At 40.1% G+C, this 20,869-nt stretch overlaps 3 protein-coding genes across 3 annotated transcripts in view; 1 reads left to right on the top strand and 2 right to left on the bottom strand.

Annotated features, from left to right (window-relative positions):
* The window catches only part of CPR51 (cuticular protein RR-1 motif 51), a 27,075-nt gene extending 19,059 nt beyond the window's left edge, over positions 1-8,016 (bottom strand). Inside the window, exon 1 of the mRNA XM_038021327.2 lies at positions 7,875-8,016. The gene's annotated coding sequence lies outside the window, so the exon portion shown is untranslated. The remainder of the gene's footprint in view (positions 1-7,874) is intronic.
* Positions 187-20,869, bottom strand: LOC101743118 (uncharacterized). The gene is made up of 8 exons (XM_038021335.2): positions 20,542-20,869; positions 17,471-17,607; positions 16,555-16,642; positions 14,833-14,977; positions 14,002-14,193; positions 12,026-12,169; positions 11,135-11,279; positions 187-10,067 (listed from the first exon to the last, which is right to left on the bottom strand). The coding sequence occupies exons 2-8, from the start codon at positions 17,512-17,514 to the stop codon at positions 9,923-9,925; spliced, it is 903 nt and encodes a 300-aa protein (XP_037877263.2). The 5' UTR covers positions 17,515-17,607; positions 20,542-20,869; the 3' UTR covers positions 187-9,922.
* LOC101742979 (programmed cell death protein 4) overlaps positions 18,116-20,869 on the top strand; it is a 29,305-nt gene continuing 26,551 nt past the window's right edge. The window contains exons 1-2 of the mRNA XM_038021334.2: positions 18,116-18,182; positions 18,641-18,705. Coding sequence (XP_037877262.2) covers positions 18,116-18,182; positions 18,641-18,705 — 132 coding nt within the window. The remainder of the gene's footprint in view (positions 18,183-18,640; positions 18,706-20,869) is intronic.

Genomic DNA, 20,869 nt, shown 5'->3' with positions numbered 1-20,869 from the left:
AAACCCATTTACACGATTTAAGCCGCGGTCAAATCACCCCATCTTTCAGCACACGAACTTGACAAATCCAATTTGCTGTTGTCCTCACTCAACTGGACAAGTTTAATACCAAACAAATTTGGCTGCATCTATTTCAAACCAAATATGACCCTTCAGAATACGAATTGGAAAAAAAAACACGCACACTTTCCACTTTCTCATCATCATACATTTTTATTCACATGATTAAATACATATTTTATCAAAAGCATTCCGGATAAGATCTGACATTATTATAATTAACATAATTAACGGTATATCTATACATTGAAATAAAACTAGAGTGTCTGTTTGTAATATTGAAATAACCGCTTTTTACTATATGCATAAGAATATATATACGGTACATACACCAAAATAACATTTTTTTTTTAATTTTGTCTGTCTGTTTGTTCCGGCTAATCTCTGGAACGGCTGGACCGATTTTGACGAGACTTTCACTGATAGGTAGCTGATGATATAAGGAGTAACTTAGGCTACTTTTTTTAGAATAGCTTCGCCCCGCGGCTTCACCCGCAGTTATTGTCGTACCGCGCGCAACATGGCGGGCTTCGCCTATCAATAATAGAATTTAATGTTTCCGAAGCGAAGCGAGGGCGGGTCGCTAGTTATTATATATACAGTCAAAATCTGTTATAACGACATCGAAGGGACTGCTCATATTCAGTCGTAAAAACCGATAGTCGTAACAACCGGTGATGCTTAATGTGTATAGTGCAAGTACAAACAAATCGATAGGGAATTATTGGAAAAATATATTTATTCAATTATGTACATTTTTCTTTGCGACATTTTTAAAGTTTCACGAATAACTCCACAATGTTTTGGTGCGTCTTGTGTATAGATAAGTAACAAACTAACTGAAGAGATATGAAGAAGCGGGCTTTGACTCTACTGCATGCACGTGTTTTGTTTCTAAGAATTAGAAAAGACCCTACACTAAACTAAATCCTATTGTTTTCTTCCATTGAAGACAAATGTGGATACCTATTCAAATTGTTTACAATACAGCTTAGCCGGTCGTTATAACAGATCTAATTCTCCGAAATATTAGTTAAATGTGGTCGTTTTATGAGGTATGTCGTTATAAGCAATGTCGTAAAAAGCAATGTTTTTAATAAGGCGGTCATATAGCATTCAGCCGGGACCTTTGTTCCAGGTTATTATAACCGGCATGTTGTATTAAACGATGTCGCAGTAAACGGTTTTGACTGTATATATCATTATACATGACCGTTTTCAAGACAAAATTGTTTTCCTCGAAGAACCTAGTGATCTTTGAAACAAATACCTAATAGGTTGGGTAAAAAGTCTTTTTGCATTATAGTATGTATTACTTGTAATAAAATTTGCATTATACTTGTAATAAAATCTCTTTGGCTATACTATTTGTATCTGGCTGGTTTTGGTATAATTAAAAGTTTAAATTTTAAGGAACATAATTCCAAATTCAAATTACGAGAATGTGTGATTTTTATTTAGTTTTCATGCCAAAACCAATTGTCGCGGTATATCGATCAGAAGCCCCAAAATTTCTATAGCAATGGGATAATGTCCCTATCTACAAGATGGCAAAAAGTTATCGAACAAAATGGTACCTACATACTTTAGTTCGTAAATAAACTATATTAAAAATATGTTGTGAATTTTCTTAAAAAAATGCGAAGAAACTTTTTCCCCGACCTATTACATAGAATAACTATCTTACTATAAAACATACATCTGTATAGAGCATAGTATTTTGGAGCCATTTTACAACTAGGACATTGGAGACATACAGCAGAACTGATGCTTCCTGACACATTAAAATAATCATAACCGAAAAATACCGTTCTCCGAAACACGCAATGGAACGCAATTAAAAATCAAATCACGCGTAGGATCAATGACCTCAATCGCTCGCCGTCTACCTACACTGTACATTGCTGGCTCACAAAAATTACACGATCGATAATTTTTATTCTAAATTATTTAATTAATCATATTACCGTTTGCTATAGCTTTGTTTCATTTCGAGAACTTTTTTCTATTCACGCATACATGTGATACTTAATCTGGCCATAAATACTGTTACAATTAAAAATAAACAAGCTATTACATTTGAGTTTGGAATCTGTCATTTTTATATGATTGCTCATTGAGTTTTTTCATTTTGGCGCCAATACATTGTACAATATTTTGCGATATTAAAATGGAGTGGGGTGATAAAGAGAACCGAACCGCTGTGATTGCATTACACAAAGTAGGTATGGAGCCAAATGCAATTTTTAAAACACTCCATACGCTTGGTTAGTAAAATGTTTGTGTACCGGGCTATTAATAGGTGCAATGAGACCTCCTCTGTTTGTGACAGAAAAAGATCTGGCCGTCCACGTAGTGTTCGTACGAAAAGGGTGGTCAAAGCAGTAAGGGAAAGAATTCGAAGAAATCTTGTCCGAAAGCAAAAGATTTTATCTCGGGAGATGAAGATAGCACCTAGAACCATGTCGCGTATTTTAAAAGATGACTTAGGACATTTTTTTGTTTTCCTTTGTAACAGTATTTATGGCCAGACTAAGTATATCGTGGAGCGAAAGGCAATATGGTTTAAGCGGTATGTAACGTCTAATACGCGACATTTATCTTTGAAATTAAGGGTCCGTTTCATTTGGTATCAGCATCAACAATGCGGCGTTTTTAATTTGAACTAGTGGTCCCGCAGTAGTCGAAATTCGACTATAATTAATTGGAATTGTAACTTTGTACACTATTATGATTGTATTTTATACTTCTTTAATCACAAATTTCGCCAAGACTACACTATAAAAAATATTAACAAAGACAAACAATATTTAATCTATTCTCAATTTGACCACAGACGTCAAGAACAAAAGTTTGACAATAAATAGTATGCATACGTGTGTGTGTCAAATACATGGTATGTAGTGTGTGTAATGTTTTCTTTATTGATTTAATGTATCTTTTATGCATTATTTTAAAAAAATATTAGCATTGTGCACTTCTTCTCTATATATTATCTAGAAGTGTGGAAAATTTCATACTCCTCCGTCCGCGCAATTTTCGTAAAAAGGGATACAAAGTTTTTGCTTCACGTATTAATATATAGATATATGCAATTTCGAAAAGGGCACATCTCTGAAAATGTAAAATGTTCAGGAAACAAAAAAAACTGATCGTTTTCTAAAGCAAAGTGTAAAATTTAAAATATTAACTTTCGAGATATATTTTAGTGTTAATTAGCAATTGAAAATTACTGGAATTATTATAAAACGGGTGTAGCAGGTAAGCCTCAAAACTACATGTGTATATGAAAAAACGTATTTGACAAAATATGCGACATGTGCGCTTTCCGAAATTGCATATCGACGCTTGAAAGGCAAAAGTGACTAAGCGACAATAACTGCTTTGTACATAAATGATAGGCAATAACCATATTCGATGCGCAAAAAAATATATACATATTTCTAGGTCTATTAAAATCATTTCAATCCTACAGCTACTAGCTAGATTCTACTACAGCTGGATTCGTTAAAATAACTTTTGTTTTCAGGTATTTCAACTTTAAATTATTAGTCTACTGTAAAGTTCACGCATTGTCGGTTAGTCACGTTTGCCTTTCAAGCGTCGATATGTAGTGTAACTACATAGTTACACTACATCACCCCCTCCAGAGACCGGTTACGGGCGACAATGGTCCGGAAATCTGACCCTACGCCCTGATCTAGTTCGACGAGTATGTTCTTCGACTTCTGGTAGCACCCGATCGTCTGTGTATGGAGTACGTAAGTGTGTGGCGTACGTGTGTGTGGTGTATGTGTGGGCTGTGTAAGTGTGTGGTGTCTGGGTCATGCAGTATGTAGGCCGGCTTGATGAGATCTACGGATACCGTGACCTTCATACCGCTGACTATATTTACAAAAAGATATTAAATAAACATAATACATATTCAGTCAGTCAATAAACATATTCAATTGAACTTCAATTAAGTTTATCCCATACACAATAGGCGAAGAAGTTTTTTTTATGATATTTTTTTCCCAAAATTTAAATTTTAAATAGCTCTCCTATAAAAATATCACTTAAACCAAATAACCTTTCACATCCCGATGTACCTATTAAACAACGTTGGGACGGTCTTATTCATAATCAGCAATCAGAGCTTTATTAGCCCATTATATAAGACTGTCAAAAAACGCTTTTTGTTTCGTTATAATCAATCGATCGATTTAATGAGTTCATTAACACAACAATAAATTCAATTAGCATTAATAATTTTAATAAGCTTTTAATTATGAATAAGACCGGATTTCAATTTGGATTGAGATATTTCAAACAATTCATCGGTTTCTCAACATGGATAATGACTATTTGGCTGTTTGTTGGTACACACTGCTAGTGGTGGCTGTATGAACATAAAATCCGTCACATATCACATTAAAAAAAAAAGGAATATTAATTCATTTTGAACATTTTTAAATTTGGAGTTATCACCGTTTGTTTACCTAGTTGATCATAGATTAAAAATTGAAAATTACATTTAAAACAAAAAAAATTAAGGCACTTACATATATTTACAAACACATTTTTTTTTTACATTTTTGTTCATTTCATTAAATTATTCACATTAATTATATAATCCTAAAATTAGCAGGTACATCTTTATAATTAATATTTACAAGTAAGTTATTATCGTATATAGTCGAATATAAAAAAATATAGCTAAAAAACCATAGACATACAAATACCATAAAGTTGTATACATCTATGATTACATTTTTTCAATGGCAACATTTTAGGTTATAACTGCTCCGAGTATACTATAGATATATTCAAACGTTTACATGCTAATATTTTTTTGAAGATTTCAACTATTATAAAAACCTATATAGTCTAAGAGTCGACACCCTAAATGTTATTTTTATTACAAATTCAATTTTTCACTATCGAGTATTATTATTATAACGGTGCATTATACAAAGAAATATGACTTAAAAAAACTTTTTTTGTTTGTTTTTCCAATGATAAAATGGCTTCAGCCTCTCGGTCTAATGATACTTCAGTCAATCCTGTTATTACGTACAGTCATGTCGTCATATAAAGGTTACCATCGCACCACCCGCCACTGGTAACATCGATCGACCTTGAACGATGGTAACCATTCACCTAACCTTACCATCCGGCGACGTGCGCTTTTTTTTATTGCTTAGATGGGTGGACGAGCTCACAGCCCACCCGGTGTTAAGTGGTTACTGAAGCCCATAAGACATCTACAACGTAAATGCGCCACCCACCTTGAGATATAAGTTCTAAGGTCTCAAGTATAGTTACAACGGCTGCCCCTCCCCTTCAAACCGAAAAGCATTACTGCTTCACGGCAGAAATAGGCGGGGCGGTGGTACCTACCCGTGCGGACTCACAAGACGTTCTACCAACAATAAGCTCACATGGTAACTACGGCCATACTAAGAATTATCACGTCTTCTACTGATAACCATGGAGGGTAGAAGTAAGAGGCGCCATCTTGCATAGGGGACAAGTCGAAAAAGCGGTCGCCTGTAAATGGCGAGTTATTGTCGGAAGACTCACCGAAACAGCGCTAGTGTAGGAAGTGGAAATGATAGGAATATAGCAGTTTTGAACAGAGTGAAGTATGGTACTTTATGACACTGTTTTTTTAAAAATCCTTCCACTTGTTTCCGTGGCGCCGCCACTATTTAGTGTTACTAGATGGTACTCTACAATTCTACTCTCCATATCAGCCGCTATCATAATAATTAATAGTTTTTTTTAAAGGGACTTTATGGTCTGGTAACTAAGACCTTTAGGTCAAGTCTTATTTTTTTTTATATTCTTATTAATACATAAAATACTATTACTATCTATACTTAATGAAAAATAGTTGTTAATATATAAGGCCGTCAGCGCAAAAGTAGCCTAGCCCACAATTTTTCATAATCATGCTTATAATTATGTATATTGCAACTTATTTAAGATATAAAATTTTTTAATGCAAAACCGGCCTATCCATAGTTTCACCCATAGTAAACACAGATGGCGTTGTAAACATTATTTTTGCGGGTATTGTTTTTTTGCCTCCTACTCAAATTCAAATGCATGAAAACTTAAAACATTGTTTGCTCCATAATAACTATGGTAAGCGTAGGTCACTATTGCGCTGACGACCTCATATATAAGTATATTTATGATCTTTTTTTTATTTTATTTTTTTAAATTTTTCTTAAAGAAACTACTCACTTAAAATAAATGTAAAAAAGAAAAACCTTTAGTATTTAAAACCATATTATAAAAAAGCATTTAAAGCCATTTCATCTCTTTTTTTTAATTTTTTTTTTTTTAAACAGTATTATTGAATTTTGTTACAACAAAACTCTTCTTTTTGTCTCGATGGCAGATAGGTCTGTGAATCTGCCTAAGAAAAATCTTTCTTTTTTTTAAACTAAAGAAAGTTTTAAAGGTTTTCAATACTAAAGGTTTTTCTTTACATACATCTATACTAACATATAAATCTACAGTGGTTTTTACGGATGTTCCGTTATAACTACTGAACCGTGCATCCGATTGACTTGAAACTTGGTATCCATGTAGAAAATACATGTACTTAATGGATAGGCTAATATTTATATGAGTGTTGGACTTCCTACACCAGTTGCGGGGGCGTTAATACTGAGAATCTTTGTGGGGGAGAGAAATAATAATGTTAATTTTAAATGCCCAGCGAAGCGGACGGGTACAGCTAGTATTATAACTACAACTTTACTACGATGCGCTCTTGTTTGATTGATGTTACAAATAAAAGAAAGCTCTGACTGCTTCGTGACCGATATAGTCAATGCGAGCTAATTCTACGGTCTCAATAAATACGTCTAACCAATGTTTTGATTTCACAGTAGAATCATGTATTTTTTGTTTTTCTATTGCTTAGATGGGTGGACGAGCTCACAGCCCACCTGGTGTTAAGTGGTTACTGGAGCCCATAGACATCTACAACGCAAATGCGCCACCCACCTTGAGACATAAGTTCTAAGGTCTCAGTATAGTTACAACGGCTGCCCCACCTTTCAAACCGAAATACGGCTAAATAATATCTATACGGCTGCTATAAAAATGATTGCAGCACTGGTGGACTTTTTTATTAAAGTGAAGTTTATTGATTTATTATGTCTCGCTCTATCGTGATCTCTACCGTTATGTCGAACGCGTGGCAACGTCTTAGCACCACGTCATTACGGACCCTTCCGATCCACTAACGGTGCTTTTAGGTACCTCAAGCACCGGTCATCGAATTAACCCACAGACACAGGCCACTGAGTTTCTCGCCGGATCTTCTCAGTGGGTCGCGTTTCCGATCCGGTGGTAGATTCTGCGAAGCACTGCTCTTGCTAGGGTCAGTGTTAGCAACACTCCGGTTTGAGCCCCGTGAGCTCACCTACACGTTAGGGCGAAGCTGAAATAGCCTCTCAAGGCTATCAGCATAGGTAGGAAAAAATAGAATCTCTAATATAAAGTTGCAAAAATGTCACTAAAACCAAACAGTCTTTCACCCCTCGATATAGGGACGTCACGACTCGTTCGGTTTGCTTAGTCCGAGTTTTTTAACATTCTCGATAGCGTAAAAGTTAACTCAATTTGTATGGAGTTGGAACAAAGTCCCTAGCGGCAAACATTCCAACTCCATACAAATTTGACCACCAGTCGACGTGTAGTACACATTTTTATTTATTTATTAATATTATTTATACTAACCTAAATTTAACTTATTTTCAATTAAGAAGTGAATAACACAGCATTTTATTTTAATCATAAAAATCACTTACGTCAATTTATTTAATGTATAGCAAAAGCTCCTTATTTGTGCTTTCACTATTCGCGGATTAAATAAATAAAAAAAAACAACGACCCAATTCCTATATTCACAACTAAAGAATTATTTGTTCGCAAAGCTGATCGCTATATCGGTACATACTAAAGTAAGGCCAACCAGACGAGATAAAAAATGTAAACAAAGTTTCAGGAGTAAAAAACATTTTTCTATACTTATACTTATACTTATACTTATAATATTATAAAGAGGAAAGATTTGTTTGTTTGTTTGTTTCGAATAGGCTCCGAAACTACTGGACCGATTTGAAAAATTATTTTTCCATTAGAAGCCGACATTGTCCCTGATGAACATAGGTTACTTTTTTCAATTTTTTTTTTTTGTTTCATGTGTCTTTTAATGTTTCCGAAGCGAAGCGAGGGCGGGTCGCTAGTATTTAAATAAATTATTACAAAGTTCGAATTTTAATCGCTGTCATCTGTACTAGACAAAGATGATTCGTCCGAAGAGTCCGAGTCAGCTGTGTTTATGATAAAACTATCTATTGTATTATCAATCATGTTGTCAATATTGCTATAAATTTATTTATTATAAAAAAAAAGAACACAATATTCCTAACCTAAAAGTACATGTTATTATCCGCAACATGCTTCGTCAGATTACAGAAACAGAGTTATCAGCAACATGCTTCGTCAAAGTATTATTGTAAGTAGTATTGCTATAAAAGTATATATGTGAGTCGACTATTATCAAAGCCGGCAATGTGACTTTTGGACAATTACTGGTAAATCAGAAAACGAATTATTGACTTTGTATTCCATTGGCAGTCACAAAACTCTTCTGAACGACATCTTAGATAAATAACAGGTTAAGTATTAACCTTTATTTAATGCAGGTTTTGAACCGTATTCTTTGAAGGAGACGATTATATTCAAATCAATCTGTATTGACATATCAATAAAAATTTTTTGTCCAAAAGCACAGATTGCCACCTTTGATAATAGACGACTCATATATGCCTTGAAAATACCTTCTGTTAAGGTTACTGATTTGTGAAAAAAGTGTAATGTGCCCTACAATCTTTTTTTTTTATAGCTTAGATGGATGGACGAGTTCACAGCCCCCCTGGTGTTAGGTGGTTACTGGAGCCCATAGACATCTACAACGTAAATGCGCCAACGCACGCAATCCAAACAGGAATGAACTTGTTCACAAAATGGCGGACCAAATGTTGACAGCTGCGGTACTCAGTGCTTTCCTGTACCACGAAACACACAACGACAGCTGTTGTCGACCAACTGACGCCATAACTGCGCGTGCGAGTGATAAGGACAGAGATAATAATCCCTATCTATCGCAATGTAACTCAGTAACGGTCCGCTTGTTTACGCTTATTATCTCGTCTGGTTGGCCTAAGTTTACACATTGATAAAAAGGATTCCAATATATATGTAAAAGTCCTTTGTGAAGGATTCATGAAATATAACTAATAAAAAAAGGAAACTAGACCTTATTACAACTACGCCTAAGGTGTGTTTTTATTTTGTCACTTAGGAACGTATCCCCTATAATTCTAATGTATCGAGGAGTGAAAAGTTATAAGCGGCATTTATCTTTGTAATTAAAGGTCAGTTTTATTTGGTTTTTAATTGAACTTCAAATAAGTTTACTATATTCGAATAGTTGAAGAATAGATTTTTTTTGTTATAATAATTTTTGTAAATTTCAAACTTTAGGACGTGTGCACACCGCGGTTTTTTAAACGCAGCGTCGACGCGCGTTTTTATCGATACAGACGCGCGTCAGTATCGCGTTTGTATCGATAGAAACGACAACAAACCGCTATGTAGATTAAAAGCGTGGTGTGTAGTGTTAAAAAAACCTGGTGTGCACAAGCCCTTAAATGGCTCTACTGTAATATTGCAAAAATATCGCTTGACCCAAACAACCTTTCACCCTTCGACATATACTTAGACACCGATTTAAAAAAAAAAAAAAAATTCTACGGCAACATTCGTTCTGTCCTTCGACTACATACGTTTACTAGTTAAAGCCCCTTAGATTCTTCAATCTTCGTTCCAATTCCTCGTCCGGGGTCTCTTCGTCAGGCGAGAGCTGTGACTTCTTCCTCTCGCCCCCGGGAGCCATTTGGAAGCCACCGACCGGAGCTTTCCCGGGACTCTCGGAACTGCAAGGAAGTGTTACCAGCCTCGATACAATGATTTCCACGACACACGAAATTTAAATACAAAAGCCATCGATTTACATGGGCAGATTTATTTATGTTTTTATTGCCTTCGTAGGCAGACGAGCATACGGCCCACCTGATGGTAGGTGGTCACCGTCGCTCATGGACGTCAGCAATGCCAGGGTCAAAGCCAAGCCGCTGCCTACCATTAGAAAGTATCAGTGTGCTTATTGAGAGTTTTTTAAAGTTCTCGATACAGTAAAAGTTAACTCAAATTTGTATGCAGTTGGAACAGCGCCCCTAGCGGCAAACCTAGACAACGTTCCAACTCCATAAAAATTTGAGTTAACTTTTACGCGATCGAGAATTTTGAAAAACTCGCACTACGCGCACAGATACTTTCTGCCCATACAAATCGGTAGCTTTTGTATTATTATTTTTAGGTACCTATCGAACAACTAAATAGTTCCAGCCCTATCGAAAACTCTATAACCCCCTTCATCATCATCATCATCAACAACCCACAGTCGTCCACTGCTGGACATAGGCCTCTCCCAATCCACACCACTGAGCCCGGTCTGCGGCTCTCCTCATCCACTTCTTGCCGGCCACCGTGCGGAGGTCATCGCACCACCTAGCCAGGGGGCTGTTGTCCCCTTAAGCGACACGATTCACCCAAAGCCTGGGTGAGTAGGGACAAGTGAGTTTTTGCAACTTTTTACAATTATTCTTCAATAAACTATATCTTAATGCATTATAATTGAAAATTTAAACTACCAGAACCATTATTTATCTCCGTTTTATTGCTATATCTACAACAAAAAAAAACGATAGAAATCAATGTCGAACTTAAAAAGTGTCCCGATTTTTGCGGTACATTGACAAAATCAATGCTAAAGGCGTTGGAGGTAATTAAAAAAAAATCGTCAATAAACTGATCTGTTATTTCGATAACAATAAAACGACTCGTATTCTATTATACTGCGTCGTTCACCACAAATGACGTCACAAGCCCGTGGCTCGTCTGCTTTGTTGACCACAAGTGACGTCACAAGCCAGTGACTCACCTGAAGAACTCCGTGCTGCAGGCGAAGTCGTCGGCGTCCCGCCTGTTGTAGAGCCACACCCCGGCCTCCAGTCGGTGGTCCTTCACGGCGAAGTCAGAGTTGTAGAGACGAGGGGGCCTCGTGTAATCCACATCCAGCTTCTGACCTGAAGAATAGAAAGGAATATGGAGGCACTAAAACTTTTCCAAAGTGGGTGATAACGCCCCCTTGTGGGCGCTGCAGGCCTAATGGGGGGCGGTAAGAAACCCAGTGAAAAATGGGGGAGTAATAATGTACAGTTTTCATGTAAAGGTTTTCTTACTGGTGGTAGGACCTCTCCTAAAAAAAAATGTATGATGATGAGAAAGTGGAAAGTGTGTGTTTTTTTTCCAATTCGTATTCTGAAGGGTCATATTTGGTTTGAAATAGATACAGCCAAATTTGTTTGGTTTTAAACGTGACCAGTTGAGTGAGAACAACAGCAAATTGGATTCGTCAAGTTCGTGTGCTGAGAGATGGGGTGATTTGGCCGCGGCTTAAATAATGTAAATGGGTTTTTTTAAATAGTAAATGAAGACTAACACAGTAAAGGAATAAATATTTACTAGTGGTAGGACCTCTTGTGAGTCCGCGCGGGTAGGTACCACCACCCTGCCTATTTCTGCCGTGAAGCAGTAATGCATTACGGCTTGAAGGGTGGGGCAGCCGTTGTAACTATACTGAGACCTTAAAACTCACATCTCAAGGTGAGCGGCGCGTTTACGTTGTAGATGTCCATGGGCTCCGGTAACCACTTAACATCAAGTGGGCTGTGAGCTCGTTCACCCATTTAAGCAATATTTTGTTTTTTTTAAATCCTGTTTTTTGGACCGTTTTCTCTACGAATAAAAGCTACAAAAAAGCTTCTCTTACCCGGATGAAGTCTATCGTCGGTTCGTATCTCGTGCGCGGCGTCCGCGTCCCTCCAAGCCGCGTCCGTTTTAAGACACTCCTCAAATCGCGGGTACCAGGGCTTCGATTGCTTCGCACTGTTCAAATCGTCTGCGGGTTCCTTCTCTGCAATAAAAAAATTGTGAGCCGTTACGGGACGCCTGGCAGATGTGAAACATCGGCATTATTTTGTAAAAGTAATGTGCAGAAAAGAACAGATTGTGATAGGAACTAAATATGTCATAATGATCAAATAAAATATTACCAAAAAATAATTAGTTTTCAAGTAAAACACAGGTTATGTGTACTGTAGTAAACAACACTGTATACACTACGGAGTATATATACACTACAGGTATCCGAGCTCAGTGTAGCGCGAGAGATGGCTTTACGCCGGATCGAGAGGGAGAGAATCGCACAGTCGATTGCGCATGGCGACGCGTCGCCACACCGTACACACTACTGCATATAGACTGTATATATATACCATCATATCGCGTGGCGACGCGTCGCCACGGCATGCGTCGCCACGCCAGTCGGTTTTACGTGCGGCTATAGATGTTTCACATAAAAAGTTTAATTTTAAATCAAATGCCATTAACTAAAGGCTTCGTCAAACAGAACGCGTATTTAGCGCTGCGTTTTAACGTCGCGCTCTTTTCATGTCACACAAATTGACTCGATGAGCCCAACGCTCCTTAACGCAACGCCTTCGCCAAATCATAGTGCCTTTGGATAGCAGTGTCAAAATTTAAAAGTATTAAGATATCGAGTGATTCAGATGTGGCATTGTATAAGCATGGGTATTTCCTAACTATTTCTATCAATTTTTCGGGCATTATCTAGTATTTTAATACACATTCACTCGGACACTAAAATAAATTTTGTAAAAAATTACAACGCTTGACGTCAAAGCGCCCTAACGCCGCGATAGAGCGTTGCGTACTTATAGCGCCGGGGCTCTGTTTGACAGTTTATTACCATAGTAGTACAACACATTTCGACGTCATAGCGCCGTCAGTTTGCGTTCTGACGCGCGCTAAGTACGCGTTCTGCTTGACGAAGCCTTAACTGCTATACGATAGGCAGCGGCTTGACTCTGACCCTGGCATTGCTGAAGTCCTTGGGCGACGGTAACCACTCACCATCAGATGGGCCGTACGCTTATTTGCCTACTAGGGCAATAAAAAAAAAAATTGTTGTGGATGAGTGGTTACCGTCGCCCATGGACATCAGCAATACCAATGAGCAGAGCCAAGCCGCTGACTACTGCTGAATACTCTCCACAGGCCTCGTTTGAAGAAGGACATGTCGTGGCGCTCGGGAGACATCGTGGAGGGGAGATCATTCCATAGCCGGATGGTACGTGGCAAGAAAGACCTCTGGAAGCGCACTGTGGATGACCGCAGTGGCTCCAGGTAGTATGGATGAACTCTACTCCGGTGGCGGGCGGTGCGATGGTAAAAACGAGATGTCGGTATCATCTCGTAACAAGTCCTCAGAGCACTCCCCATGGAATTTGCGGGAACAAAATACTCAGGGTACCAAAGACCCTTTGCAGAGACCGCAGATCCAGAGGTTCTATTAATAATTAGATAGGTACCAATAAGTACGGTACGAACTAAAACTTGTAGTAAACTTCATCACAACCGAATGAGTAACTTTGCTAATTTATTTATTTATTTATTTATTTCTTTGATAAGTGGACGAGCTCACAGCCCACCTGGTGTTAAGTGGTTACTAGTGCCCATAAACATCTACAATGTAAATGCCGCCGCTCACCTTGAGACATGAGTTGTAAGGTCTCAGTATAATTACAACGGCTACCCCGCCCTTCAAACCGAAACGCATTACTGCTTCACGGCAGAAACAGGCAGGGCGGTGGTACCTACCCGCGCGGACTCACAAGAGGTCCTACCACCAGTAAGCGTATTATGGGTAGAAGAACACTCTCTTACCTTTCTCCTCCCAGTCTCCATCGGGTACTGCAATCTTTCTCCTGACTCTGTTCTCTTTATCCTTCTCTGCCTTTCCACTGGGACTTGCCTCCTCTATACCCAGGTCATTCAGTTCTGCCAGCATTCTCTCTTCACCATCAAAGATAAATTCTCGTTCCGATGTCTTTTTGACCGGCTTTTGCGTTGCTCCAACTGTACATACAAGATAACATAATAATTCCATGATCGAAACTGTAAAGATGGTGGTATGATCTTAGCTGGTGATAAGACCTCATGTAAGTCCGCGCAAGTAGGTACCACCACCCTGCCTATTTCTGTCGTGAAGCAGTATTGTGTTTCGGTTTGAAGGGTGGGGCAGCCGTTGTAACTATACTGAGACCTTAGAACTTATATCTCAAGGTGGGTGGCGCATTTGCATTGTAAATGTCTATAGGCTCCAGTAACCACTTAACACCAGGTGGGCTGTGAGCTCGTCCCCCCATCTAAGCGATAAAAAAAAAAAGATTACTAAGCTTCTTGTTAGAATCTGTTTTAGACACAAGACTCACAAGACTCACAAGTGGTCCTACCACCAATGATTACGCCAATTATAATTTTGCGGGTTTGATTTTTATTACACGATTTTATTCCTTCACTGTGGAAGTCAATCGTGAACATTTGTTCAGTACGTATTTCATTAGAAAAATTGGTACCCGCCTGCGGGATTCGAACACCGGTGCATCACTTCAACACGAATGCACCAGAGGTCTTATCCTTTAGGCTACGACGACTTCTTCCATCGGAGACTAAAGTTCAAATTTAAAGAAGAGGTAAATAAGATGAAGGCCTTACCCTCCCCCTCCTTCCCGGGAGTTCCGCCACCAGGCGCCGACGGTCCCGACAGCAGTTCCTTCAATTCTCTTTCAAGCTCAGCTGTGTCGGTGTCGTCTATTGTTGTACCAAGTGCTCTCTCCATTTCGCTATATGAATCCATTACCTAAGAAGACATATTTGATGTCAATGTGGATGTGGAGACAATTTCTGTAGTCGTAAGACTGTGAATTCAGTAAATAATAGTTTAAAAAAAACTAAAAAAATATGCTTTTATAGAAAATCCAACTAAAAATACATTTGAATTAAAAATATTGTAAGAAAAATGATTTTATTGGAAGAAAAAGCGTGGGGTGCTTGTCAGGATATTATCAAAATAACCCTTCTACTCATATCTGTTCATAAAATATTTATAACTACTGATACCATGCACCGTAAAAAGCGTATTTTTTTACTTTTTTTAAACTATTATTTAATTTTCATTTCAATTGTATTTCGATTTTCTAAATTTTTCAAAAATGTCATCTGAATCAGTCGGTAAGCTTATCCGAGAAATAGGTAATCGGCGCGCCTGGTAGTTTCCCTTCTTGGTCTTGACGCAGACACTCCGAGTCTCAGGAAAACAAAAAATCGTTAATCCTGATTGTCCCTAGTAAGGATAACGGATCAAACTGTTTAAAATATCGAATTGTCATCGGTCCTTAATGAGTATGCCAAATTTCGAGTTAATCCGACGTTTTGAAGGGGGTCGATATCTTGTTCAAAGATTCCGTTACATACTAACACACATATGAAGCTAATAAAAGCTTATTTAAATAGATAAAATAGGAAAAATTTATGAATGAAATCCTTTAATCGTGTATTTTATATCAATTTACACTGCTACTCTCAAGCTCTGTGTCGATAGTGATCCTGACAGTGTTTGGTTTTGTTCGTCCTATACTTTCCATAAAAAGTTCTTATAGTTCCTGAGATACGAATGAGCCCACCCGATAGCCCCCATAGCATAACCCGCAACCATGTGGCATATCCATATTATATCGACTGAATTACAAATAACACACATCATTACAGATCTTCCAGATCTACTAACGATGCTTTTAGGTACCTCAAGCACCGGTCATCGTTCTCGTCGAACCCGTCGCTTGCGACGAAGGGCTCGACGAGTAAATTAACCCTCAGACACAGCCCACTGAGTTTCTCGCCGGACCTTCTCAGTGGGTCGCGTTTCCGATCCGGTGGTAGATTCTGCGAAGCACTGCTCTTGCTAGGGCCAGTGTTAGCAACACTCTGGTTTGAGCCTCGTTTTTTTTTTTTTTTTTTCCGGGCCGAGGGCCGAGCCTCCTACGAGGTCCCCGCGCCTAGGGGGCGCGCGGGGTATGTGAGACTCAACGATATGCAGGTGTTGAGAGCAGACCGCGGGCCCAAGGAATTTAGGGCCCACCCACTAAACGACTCCCCTGCACTCTTACACCCGGCGTCCGATCTCCGTCCGGGGTCAAAACCCGGTCAGAGTAGGGGGGTTCCCGCGGTCAACACTACAACCAGACACGCGGCGCCACCCCGAGGACGCGCGAAGCACTGCTCTTGCTAGGGTCAGTGTTAGCAACACTCCGGTTTGAGCCCCGTGAGCTCACCTACATGCTAGGGTAAAGCAGAAATAGCCTTTCAAGGCTCTCAGCATAGGCAGAAAAAAACAACCTTCAGAGCTATGAGGTTAAAAATTCGTCTTAATTTTTATACCTCTTTCAGATCGTCCATCGTGTCGTGAACTGTATCCACCTCAAGACCGTTGTCTTTTAATCCTCGCTTCATAGCTTCTGATGTTGTCCTGAAAATAATATCAATAAATAAATAAAAAATATAAGACACTTATACGCAATAAGCCAAGAGAATATTGTGTTACTAATAGTATAATGTGAAATATTATGAATATTTTTCAATTGGATAGAGTTACGCTAACTGACATAGAGGAGGTTCAATGAGAAGATACTAGATACAAATGAGTTATGCTATTGTATGATACTGTTGATACAGATACTTGATATGAATGATATTATTTGCATGCGCAAAAATGAAATCAACACCATTAGCACCTTATAATTTAAGGTAATAATTTATCTCGGGACACATCAGAATAATTTTCTTCTCTTTAGAGTATTATGTTATAGTAATATTGATCAAATGCGATCAAAATCATTATGACAAAGCTTTCTGGCTATTTTTCCTGGAACAGTCTCTTTGTTGGATACTTTGATCTAAAGCTTATGCAGCCCAAAAATATTGTTACGCCGGTAAGAGTAACGCCATCCATCGCCGAATATTCGAACGAACATTGAAGGATCTAGTAGCATCTAGAACGCTCGAGAAGTACAACGCCATCTATTGTCAGATAGCGGAAACTGCTACTAGAGACGTGTGGAATATTCTCGATAATTGTAAGGATGAGATATCGGCTATAAAGGCGCTGCAGAGATGGCACGCAGTCAGTCAGTAATCGGAACTACTCGAAGCGAAACAGCGAACGGATCACCTGAAGCGAAGCGGAACAAGCGAATTGAGAGTTTTTAAGTGTTTGTTGAGTGCTTTAAGTGTTGAATACAGTTTTTAGTTGTACTTTGGTGAAATTTTATTTATCCCGAAACCCTATATAACTTACTTGTAAGTATCGACAATTGATGCATTGAAATGTACATCCCTCATCTGTTGTAGTAAATTCTGTACGTTTTCCAGAGCTTTCGTGCACTGTTCCAGTTTCCGTTGCACTTTGTGCTTACGTCTCAGATGATTCTTGGCCTGTAACAATTGAATAGAAATGACAATGAACAATTTTCATCAAAAGACCATGCATGGTTCTGATATCATTAAACAAGGGGATATGTAAAATTATAAATCAGTATGGGTCATAGTGACAGCTGGGTTTTACTGTACCGTTACCTCCAATCTAATAAAATGCAATTAGAAAAATTTATTATGTTAAACTTTGATAACTTTGATTATTGGTCTCGATAAGGACAAAATAATCGCATTCAGCTTATCATATTTTTCTGTCTTAATATTAGCAGCTTAAAATGTTAGTTGTTTCACTGGCCACCAAACTTGATACTCGAAGTTGAAATATGCAACTCTTTCTACTTTTAATAATATATAATATTAACCACAAATAATAATCACAAAAACATCATACTTTTATCCCCTATAGACTTCAGATAAAAATTCTGCTGGCCAACAGACGGTAGGGTAATCCTGATTCGGATGAAATATGTATCTTTATTTTCTCTTTACGGGTGCAGTTAGTAATTACATGCCAGACAGTGCCCAGCCTAGACCCTGGGGTTGCTTCCAATTATGTGACAAGATAGAGAACATAGGTAAGACCCATTGTGAGTCCGCACGGGTAGGTACTACCACCCTGCCTATTTCTGCCGTGAAGCAGTAATGCGTTTCGGTTTGAAGGGTGGGGCAGCCGTTGTAAGGGGGCGTCCATAAATTACGTGAGGTGTTTTTTAAAATTTTCTGCCACTCCCTCCCCCCCTGGTGAGATGTCGTGAGATTTTATTCAAACCCCTCCCCGATCTCCCAATCTCACGTGAGATTATTCAAAATGTGAGTTTCTTACATAAACGCGTTGGATTGTTATTATAAAAAGAAAAATAAAAAAATTGCTTCGTGCTTTTGTTTAGTTATGACCATAGATTATACACTTAATATGTTATGACTAGTAATCAATGTTGCTGAGTTTAATTTTATAAGTGTAATGAAAATTTAACAATAGAATACTGAAATCGTAACTACTGTGATTAAAAAAAGAATATCTACTCTAATTCAGTCCATGGAGAATCATGCACGACCGTGCATGAGACCTCAAGAGAGACTATTGGAACCAACAGTCAAGTATGAATGAAATTATTTTCTTTCGAACGAATTAGTGAATGATCTTAATCGTATTACGATTACGCTCAAGATTAAATCTTAAGCATGTACAATCTCCCACATCGTGGTTGGAGGCGTCCGGATAGGGGTCGGGGTGCAGTTGAAGTACCTCGGCCTCGTGTTGGACAGCCGGTGGGCTTTTCGTGCTCACTTTGCGGAGCTGGTCCCCCGATTGATGAGGACGGCCGGTTCTTTGAGCCGGCTGCTCCCGAATATTGGGGGACCGGATCAGGTTGTGCGCCGCCTCTACGCGGGGGTGGTGCGATCGATGGTCCTGTACGGTGCACCTGTATGGGTTGAGCCGCGCAACCGGGCCACTATGGCTCGGTTCCTACGCCGGCCGCAGCGCGCCGTTGCCATCAGGGTCATCCGCGGATATCGCACCGTCTCCTTCGAGGCGGCGTGTGTTTTGGCGGGGACGCCGCCATGGGAGCTGGAGGCGGAGTCGCTCGCTGCCGACTATCGGTGGCGCAGCGAGCTTCGTGCTCGGGGCGTGGCGCGTGTCCCCGAGAGTGAGCTGCGGGCGCGGAAGGCCCATTCTCGGCGGTCCGTGCTCGAGTCGTGGTCGAGGCGATTGGCCAACCCCACGTGGGGGCTACGGACCGTCGAGGCGGTTTACCCGGTCTTTGATGACTGGGTGAATCGTGGCAAGGGACGTCTCACCTTTCGTCTGGTGCAGGTGCTGACCGGGCACGGATGCTTCGGGAAGTACCTGCGCCGGATAGGGGCTGAGCCGACGACGAGGTGTCACCATTGTGGACACGACCTGGACACGGCGGAGCATACGCTCGCTGTCTGCCCCGCTTGGGAGGTGCAGCGCCGTGTCCTGGTCGCAAAGATAGGACCTGACTTGTCGCTGCCTGGCGTCGTGGCGTCGATGCTTGGCAGCGATGAGTCATGGAAGGCTATGCTCGACTTCTGCGAGTGCACCATCTCGCAGAAGGAGGCGGCGGGGCGAGTGAGGGAAAGCTCTCCTCACTACGCAGAAACCCGCCGCCGCCGAGCAGGGGGTCGGGACCGGGGTCGTATCCGTGACCTGGCCCCCTAAGAGCTAGGGGTCCCACCCGTTTTGTGCGGGGAGGGACCCAGACGAGGGGTGGCGTGCTCTGCACGCTCACCCGCAATAGGAAGCCGGGTGATGGTAGACCGCGTTCCCCCGACCGCTCTGGGGGAAGGTGTAACGCGGCGCCATCAAAGCGGGCTCTCGGCCCGCTGAACGAGGGAACCGGTGGTCGTTTCGCTGGCGGCCACCGGTCCGGCGTCCGTGGGACGGTGGGATGGATGTAATGTGCTCTGCGTCAACCCTGTCCCGCCGTTTCAATAGCCCCGACTGGGCTCCGGCCCGGTCCGAGGTAGGGCGCCGGTTGTGAGCGGCAGGAGTTTTTAGTGAGGTTCAACTCCCACATACCCCACCTGCCGCGCGGGTGGGGATCCGGCGATTTTCTCCTGCGGAAAAAAAAAAAAAAAAAAAAAAGCATGTACAATCTGGATTAAATGGACAAAAATGGTATATTTTTTTTTGTTTCAATCAGAAAAAAATTTACGTGATATTTGCCGAGACCCCCCTCTCTCCAACGTAAGATTAGATGAGATTTGACTCGACCCCCTCCTAAACACCTCACGTAATTTATGGACGCCCCCTAACTATACTGAGATCTTAGAGCTTATACCTCAAGGTGGGTGGCGGCATTTACGTTTGTAGATGTTTATGGGCTCCAGTAACCACTTAACACCAGGTGGGCTGTGAGTTTGTCCACCCATATAAGAAAAAAAAAGTGTACTTCTAACAAAACTTACCGCAATCCTATTACCTAGCTGAAGTGCAGCTCGAGCATCATTCTCAATAGTTGCTAGTTCTCGGGACAGTCTTGTGGAGTCTCCGTGCAAGTGCCTCTCAGCTGTGACTAGCTTCACAAGGGCTTCATCTGACTCTGTCACGGGGGTGGCTTTCTTATCTGGTTCAGCTGTTTGAGTTATAATACCTATTAGCTTTCAAGTCATTGACCGACTAACTACTTTAGTTAGTAAAAGTATCGGTGAAATTTATTTGTGGATTTCATGGTGTGTTTGAGTAACCGTAAGCCCAAGAAGAGCAGAGCTATGCATCTCTGTTAGAAACACAAAG

The sequence above is a fragment of the Bombyx mori genome, chromosome 24 (assembly GCF_030269925.1).
Source record: "Bombyx mori chromosome 24, ASM3026992v2".
NCBI classification, from domain to species: Eukaryota; Metazoa; Arthropoda; class Insecta; order Lepidoptera; family Bombycidae; genus Bombyx; species Bombyx mori.
Note: the sequence above shows the minus strand (reverse complement) of the source record. Positions and strands in the feature narration are given on the sequence as shown.